General features: G+C 42.1%; 1 protein-coding gene across 1 annotated transcript in view; it reads left to right on the forward strand.

Moving 5' to 3' along the window:
* Nucleotides 1–8,094, forward strand: part of phldb1b (pleckstrin homology-like domain, family B, member 1b) — a 144,007-nt gene that overhangs the window by 84,963 nt on the left and 50,950 nt on the right. The window contains 1 exon segment of the mRNA XM_017308210.1: nt 2,291–3,804. Within this exon segment, the coding sequence (XP_017163699.1) occupies nt 2,291–3,804 (1,514 nt within the window).

Genomic DNA, 8,094 nt, shown 5'->3' on the forward strand with positions numbered 1-8,094 from the left:
GGTTCATTTTTCAGAGGGATACACAGTGAGGGTGTTGTGATTTTAGCTACCAGTAGCAGGAGAACGGAGCTGCGCCAAGAAGCTAACAGAAGCTAACAAACACTGAATAGAAGAAGAGCTGCCATCGATACAGTTGCAGCCAAGCATGATTTAATGTTACACAATACAGTTTTACCAAGTTGCTCAAAGTCTAAACTGGTATTGTTGTGCATTTAAGGTGTAAAGTTTACCTTCGACTAAACGTCCCCCAAAGGCATCCCAGTGCCCCCCTTTTGTAAAAATGTCCGTCAGCGCCCCCTGCCATTCTCTGAACGCCCCCTGGAAGGTCGTACCGCCCACGTTGAGAACCGCTACACTAAATGGTCATCTAGTAAATAAGTAATTTGATGTCATAATTGTGTTTTTTTGTTTCTACAAAGCAAAAACTGACAAAGTGAAAATCCTTTATAGGTAATAGTTCTGTGTACTTAGACAGAGGTTGTTTGATATAGTTTCTTTGATTACCTCTATCTTCTGAATATGGCATCTGTATTTCTCCATCATTTGGTTTGTGTCACAATTAGGCCTGCACTATATTAAAACATGTTGGAATGACAATGTAAGTTGTAACATATGCCCATTTTTGTTTTTCCTCACTTTCTAATCTGTGCCTTCATCTCTGTGAAGGCACAGTATTTTGGCCAAGGTCATTTGTGTCCAGTCTGAGCATCTGCTGCCATGAGACTCGCTCCAACTGGCTAGATATTACTTTGGCAGGAAAAATGCAAGTTCATAATACTTGGAATATGCAGTAATAGCCAAACATTGTTGCACTCCTGACAGTCCTTTGCCGTCTGAATATTGAACACTCTGATATTGCTGTGACAATATATTCAGCAATTGTTGTGCAACTTTTGTAGAAAAAAGAAAATCCTCTAAAACTTGAGCCCTCAATTTGAAGTCATTTATTTTAGATGTTTTGTTTAGGTTTGTGACTGATAATTGTCATAGCTAACATTTTCACCTGTAGTAAAAAAATGTTTAATGATTTTACCAGCAGTGTATATAATTATCACTTTTTACTTTTAGATAATGCAGTCAGATCATATTACACATTTTTATGTTACATGTCATATAGTTACCACAAAACTTTTGAAATTTAACTCAAAAACATGTGAAAAACATCCACATCTCATATGGCTTCATTAAAAATGTCTGATAAATGAGAGATTAGTAAAAAAAAACAAACCCTGAGCTACAGAATGACAGATGTACACTAGAATGACTAATCAGTGACTTGCCTGATGATTGGATGGAGCAGTTACCCTCATGTTGCCTTTAAAAATKACAACAAGTGCATTTGAGCAGATTTCATTTAACATTGATCTGCTGCTCTGGGCCATGCTGCTGGGTCTCCCATGGGGGCCGTGTGTTTTTGTTGTAATAATCCTCCATGCTGACATTACAGAGTTAAGATTAGATTAGCTGGCCTGTATGCTGTGTTGCTTTCGGGGACACACAGTAATTGTGTTTGCCTCTGACACCTGTCCAGTGTCACAGACCTGTCTTTCTGCTTATGTCCCCATATGTGTCCTTCATTATTCACCATTTTATTTTTTTACTTTCTGGTTTAAATGTGTTTTGTGATCTAACTGTCCCGATAACAAATTTTGCTGGATGTTAAATTCTTCCAATAATTATTACAATAAACGTTAATAATGTTGTTTTGATACAATTTTCAAGTAAGATAGTGATAATGACATCATCCATAACCAAAAAACTTCAATTTTGTAAAGAACACTTAGCATTGGAACTAGAAGAAGATATTTAACATATCCAAAATAAAACACAACACAAAACAATAAATAAAATGGAAATAAAAATCACACAAAAAACATGAATAAAATCGATTATGAAGCCTCTGTGAACAAAATTGCCCTTAAAAATATATTAATCATCAGAATGGATGATTAATCTCATTTTATCATGCGATTAATTGCTTATTGCAACATGCTCAGATCCAATTACCTTTATTTGCAACAGAGAAGCAACAATTGTTGCTGTTGCTTTTGAAAATAAGCTAACATGTTGACTGGTTAGCTTATGTGCACGGGTAGCTGGCCTGCAATCCGCTGCTTGACAACTTGGCTGCTCATGGCTTACCGTTAGATTTACAATGACGTCTAAAATTTTAGGGGTTTTTAAAGTATTTGGTCTTTGTTTTTTGATACACTTGTTACACATACACCACCATGAACAGAACATTAATAACGKTCTTCTTTTCCTTTCCTGTGTCTTCTTTCCCAATCAGACACTGAGAGTTTGGTCAATGGGAATCACCAGGCCAGTTCCTCCCAGTCTCCCTCAGCTCCTGGAGAGAGAGTTCAGTCTGAGCACAGTGCCATCGTCAGCTCCATTGAGAAGGACCTCCAGGAGATCATGGATTCCCTAGTCATGGATGACCCTGAGCCCTCCTCCTCTGAGGCAAAAAAGCCCCCCGGGGGGCAGTCCATGCACCACTCCCCGTTGTCGCCTATGGTCAATGGAGGGGGGAGGTATTTGTTGTCCCCTCCCACCAGCCCAGGTGCTATGTCTGTGGGGTCCAGCTATGAGAATGCCTCCCCTCCCTTCTCGCCCCTTTCCTCCCCCTCGCCTGCCAGCAGTGGGAGCTTCACCAGCCCATCGCCTGGCGGAGGACACCAGGACCAGAGTTCTTCTCTGCCACCTGTGCCTATACGCTCTTCTAGCTACAACTTCAGCACCCAGCCTCCGCCTATCCCCCTGCCAAGGACCATACTGCCTAATTTTAGCAGCACTGGAGTGGGCCAGAAGGTCCAGGAAAGCCCCAGGCTGCAGAGGAAAGTGTTGACAGAGACCCCTCCGAGCCCCAAGCCCAGCCGCCGGGGACTCAGCCAGGAGGGCTCAGAGAGCCCTCGACAGACGTCTCTTGTTTCATCTAGCGAGTCTCTTAGCAGTAAAAACATTGTGCCAAGCAGCCCCAGAGTCACCCCCAAATTCCCAACCTGTTCATCGCCGTCTCCGTCGCCTTCGCCATCTAGTTCCAGGACCAAGACTGCCACAGTGCTCCAGGAAAGGACGCCCAGTCCTTTCAGAGAGCAAACCATCTTAGCTGATGGCTCCCTGAACTCCAGTTCCTCCCGGCAGCTTTCACAGCCCAGTAAGGCTTTTCAGCCGCCCCTGGATCCCATCGTTCATGTCATCCAAGGATCCCCTCTCCCTCAGCATCCACGGTCACTGCAGCCCCCTGAAAGCCCCCGGTTGGCCCGAAGGAACTTGGAATTGAATGGTGGCAGTGCAGGAAGCAGCAGTATGAGAGAGCTGCCGCCTCTGAGTCCTTCGTTGACCCGTAGGGGGGTTCCGGTTCTTCCAGGGGCATTGCCTGGAACAATCTCTACRTTGAGAACTCCGGAGAGCCCCTCATGCCTGGGCAGGCTGGTCCCAGAGAGTCCCAGACTGCGGCGCAAAACCGGATCCACATCAGAGGAGCCGCCTTGCAGCAGAGGGATCCGAGCTCGCAGTCCGTCCCCCTCCTCCATGTTGATGGAGGGTAGCAGTGGAGTAGGGATACGTAAGGCAAGCTTTGGGAACTCTTTATCGCCTGCTTTCAGTCTGGGCTCCCTACCTGGCTCATCCCCTGCAGCCAGCCCCAGGACCCAGAGAAAGATGTCCTTGGGGAGACCCCACCCAGGAATGCGAGAGAGGAAGAACAGCATCACAGAGATCAGTGACAACGAAGACGAGCTGCTGGAGTATCACCGCCGACAGAGAGAGGAGCGGCTCAGGGAGCAGGAGATGGAGAGGCTGGTGAGTTTCCATCCTACAGTAACAAGTGGCTGTTGATCAGTGTTTACTGTAAAATGATATAAGTGATATAGTGATATAAGAGTGTCTTTGGAAAATCCTCCAGTTTTCCAACATGTGTTTGAACAAGACTCTGAACATCAGATGATTCAGGCACATTCTGCTACTGGTGTTTGCAGTTTTGTGCCTTTGTGAAATATTGTTGCTTCTGTTCTCTTTGCTGACTGTAGATGGTATGTTGAAGAATCAACATTCCTGGTAATAGGAAAATACCATAGTGAAGGATGTCACTAATCAGCAGAGCCTGGTACTCACTGGGATTAGGGACGACTGCCACATGTGAATAGCTGAAATTCATGAATACTTGAGATATCCTTTAAATCAATGTTTTTCAACACACTAGTGTGCCGCGGCACACTAGTGTGCCATGGCAGTGTGCCATGGCAGTGGATCACGGATCGTCAGGTGTGCCTTGGAAATGATCCAATTTCACCTACCGTATTTTCCGGACTATAAGCTGCTACTTTTTTCCTACACTGAACATGCGTCTTTTCTGTGGATTTTTTTTCAACCACCAGGGGGCTCTTTAGCAGGAAGTGAATCATTGGAAGTCAAAATTGGAAATAAAAGAACGCGCTAATTTTCATTTAGAACAAGCACATGCTAGCAGCTGGCACGACGGAGAAATGTTTTCAAACTCATATGATGCAGCTTCTAAGTTGAGGAGTATCGATCTGGCAGGACAGGAGGGAAATGGAGCCGCTGCAAGTAAACTCGGCGTGAACAAAACCGGATTTGGAGTCGGAAAACTGCRTCCTTAATATATCCAGCAGTTATTAGGACACAGCCCTCTGCTGCCCTCTGCTGGGTCCTTATGGGAAACCGAGAGCGGCAGAGATACCAGCGGCCTGTAGCCCGGTGCGGCTGATATATGCAAGTTTCCAGAGGGGGGTTCAGAAAATTTGAAGGTATGGTTTATAGTATGGTGCGCTCATAGTCCAGAAAATACGGTAATTGGTCTTAAAATATTTTTTGAAAACGAATTAATTATCTGCAAATAATGCCATCTTTGAGTGTCTTTGCTGTAGTTGTGACTAGCAGCATAATCATGTAATTTTATTATCACTAGATGGCAGTAGGTACAGAGCATTTTACATTAAAACAAGAGAATTAGTGATGCACGAATCATCAAGTGTTGTGGCTCTGTTTTGAAGTGGACCTGTTAAGTGCAATTTGAAATAAGAAATGTAAAATATGATAAAAATAATTTTTTGTGTTTATTTGATTCCTATTCGAGAGATTTTGATAAGAATGATTATATATGTGATATAGGCGGCTACAGAGTATCTTTGTTTGCATTTTTGGTTGGTGGTGTGCCTCGTAATTTTTTTCAATTAAAACAATGTACCTTGGCTCAAAAAAGGTTGAAAAACACTGCTTTAAATAATGCTTAGAACTGCCTATTTTAATAGTTGAAACACCAACTGTTCCTTAATATTCATTAATATGGAYTGGGGAAATCATCCTTGTGGAAATCAACACAGCTAAGGAAAATAAATCTTGCTGCTGGATTGGTTTCTTTGGATAAATATAACTATCGAGTCTAGCGCTAGCTCGTGGTTTTTTGCCAAAGAGACAGCAGAATATGTTATGCGTTTCAGACAAAACACATAAAATATGTGCAGTCCACACTCATAAAAAGTACATAAAAGAATTACAAATACCTGGCAGAGTCTTAAAGAGACGTTACATTGTTTAGTTAATCCAATGAAATTTGGTTTATTTCTCTGTTGAACATTTGAGATTTTGTTCCTTGTTGTTGTTATTAATGTCTTACATTTCCAAGTATTTACACGGTGCCCTAAATTGCATTGATTATTTTGGTTCTTTGATGTAGTCTCAATGATTTTGTTTTTTAGGGCAGCAAACATTTTCTGAAAAKAACTGAACTGCTTTATCACTTGTTTTGCCATAGAATTTCCCTTTAAGCTCTCAGTACCTGGAGATGATCTGGAGCTTCTTGCAGGTTCTTGTTATGCTCTAATCTTGCCCATAATGAGCGCTGTGTCTCTGTTTGTGAAAGGAGGAGTGACCCAGCCCCATAAACCATGTCAGTGAGCTGTCTGTGACTTGGCTGCTGTCTGTCTAAGCTGCTGCTGACACAGTGTTGTGGAGTCCTTAGCAACCGCAGTGTTTTTGTCTCCTGAACCGGAGCGAGCCCGAGGGGTCGAGGTGAGAATCGGTCCTGAACTTGTCTGAAGCAACGCACACAGAAGTCCGTTTCAAACAGGTTTTCTATGTGTTGCTGCCTGTCTGTAATTGGAGGGTAGCAGAGACGGCTGAGCTGCTCAGAGCCTGGGTCTGAGCCGGGTCGTGTTCCGGTGCTTCCTCTGGAGACGTGGCAGTGTGCTGACAGGACAGGACTCACACAGTCTGACCATATTTAACTCTTTTAACGTCTCATCTCGTTTAGCTTTGCCTTTCCTCCTGGTTGAAGAAACCTAAAGAGAAAATAGTCCAAGGTTTATTTGTGTCTTTGATTATCTGTGAGTGTAATAATAAATGTTTGGGTTGGGTTTACACCACTTTATAATCTACCTTTGATGAAGACAGAGATTTGAGTACTGGTATGTTTTTTTTTTACTATATTTCAAAGGTTTTAAGCGGGTCTCATTAGTTTGAGGTGGAATTTGAGGAGAATTCAGACACAAAAGGACAAAATACAAGGGCTAAACCAATAAATTGGCCCTGATTTCCAAAATTTTGGGAGATAATTTACATTAGAAACCAATCTTCTCTACCTCTGCAAAGGTCTGAAAATAGGCCACTGTCTCTTCTGCCCTGGCTGAGACAGGCCTGACTGACTCAGGTCATGTTTACATGTGTGTGTTGCCAACTTAGTAACTTTGACGAAAATGTTAAAGTTTGCCTTCAGTACTTCATCCCAACATGGCTCCACTATTAGCCGTTTCACGTTTTCACCAGCATTTCATTGAAAGCAGCTTCCCAGGTATTTGCTAATAGCTTCCGGCTAGTCTGAAGGAGCTGAATGAGGGAGCCGCAGGGGAGAACTCCTTTATGAGGTGAAGGATCTGAAGCTTAGAAACTGCAGCTCTCAGGAGGAGCTGCATCTGGAAGGCAGGGCTATGTCCTCCCAGGCCTCTTTAAGAAGAAAGAAATCGTCTCCAGCCAAAATCAGAATTGGCAGGTCAGGCATTTTATAGATCAGTGATAGGCCAGAATACTGTAATTGGTGCATCCCTACAGAAATAATATTTTAATATCCAGTGCTGCAAGTCTCTCCATTTTCTCTGATCTATGTTGGTACTGAAAGGAGGCTTGGAATGTTGTGAGGCAGCTGGTTCCACAGTGGAGCTTTTAGCACACTGTGAAAGTATCCAGCCTCACTGAACTTTCCATGTTTTGTCATATTGCAACCACAGGCTTCAGTGTATCTTGCTTCTATGTTTAAATTAGGTCTGACCTTTGATTAGGCCACTTTAACAGATTACTATGCTTTAATCTAAAGTATCCCATAGTACCTCTGGCTGTAGGGTTGTTGAACCTGTGCTCCAGCCTCAGGCTACCTGTAGCCTCTAATAGGTTCTCTCTCAGGTTTGTTCTGGATGTTGCTCCGTTCAGGATCAGCAACATGTCAGACTCACACTTTTTGGCCTCGTTTCTCCTAAAGTAACATTAGAGTGAGCCATAAAAGCAACATGACCTAAGTTAACTGAAATTTAAAAAATAAATATTTGTTACTCCTTTGTCGTTCTGTTGTAGAAATTTAATTCAGATGTTGTGTTTAAAAATACAGAAAAACTGCACAGTCTTTTTTCATTACCATCTTGATTTATTAATGGTGTAAAAAATCACTTTTTAAAAAAGTTTTTTGTGGGTTTAAGACCAGAGGTGCTCGGTGAGTGTCGTGACTGATACCGACTCCTGTGGAATCAGAAGCACAAATATATAAAACCCAAAATAGACGCTCCAGTTTCAGTTTTCAATCAATCAATCAAATGTTATTTGAATAGCACATTTCAGCAGCAAGGCATTTCAAAGTGCTTTACATAATTAAAATAAAAACAGCATGTGACAGTGAATAAACAGTGAGAAAGAGAAAGAGATTTTAAAAAAGAAACAGTGAGAAAGAAATTAAAAAGTAAAAATAAAAACTAACATTTAAAACTTCTTTAGTCAAACCGCCATTTGACAAGGACTCAAACCTTTAAAACTTCTTTACATAAACAAAAAAAGATTTAAAAGGTATTAAAAATGTAGACAGTGAGAAAA

Source organism: Poecilia reticulata, linkage group LG13 (genome assembly GCF_000633615.1).
Source record: "Poecilia reticulata strain Guanapo linkage group LG13, Guppy_female_1.0+MT, whole genome shotgun sequence".
Classification (NCBI taxonomy): domain Eukaryota; kingdom Metazoa; phylum Chordata; class Actinopteri; order Cyprinodontiformes; family Poeciliidae; genus Poecilia; species Poecilia reticulata.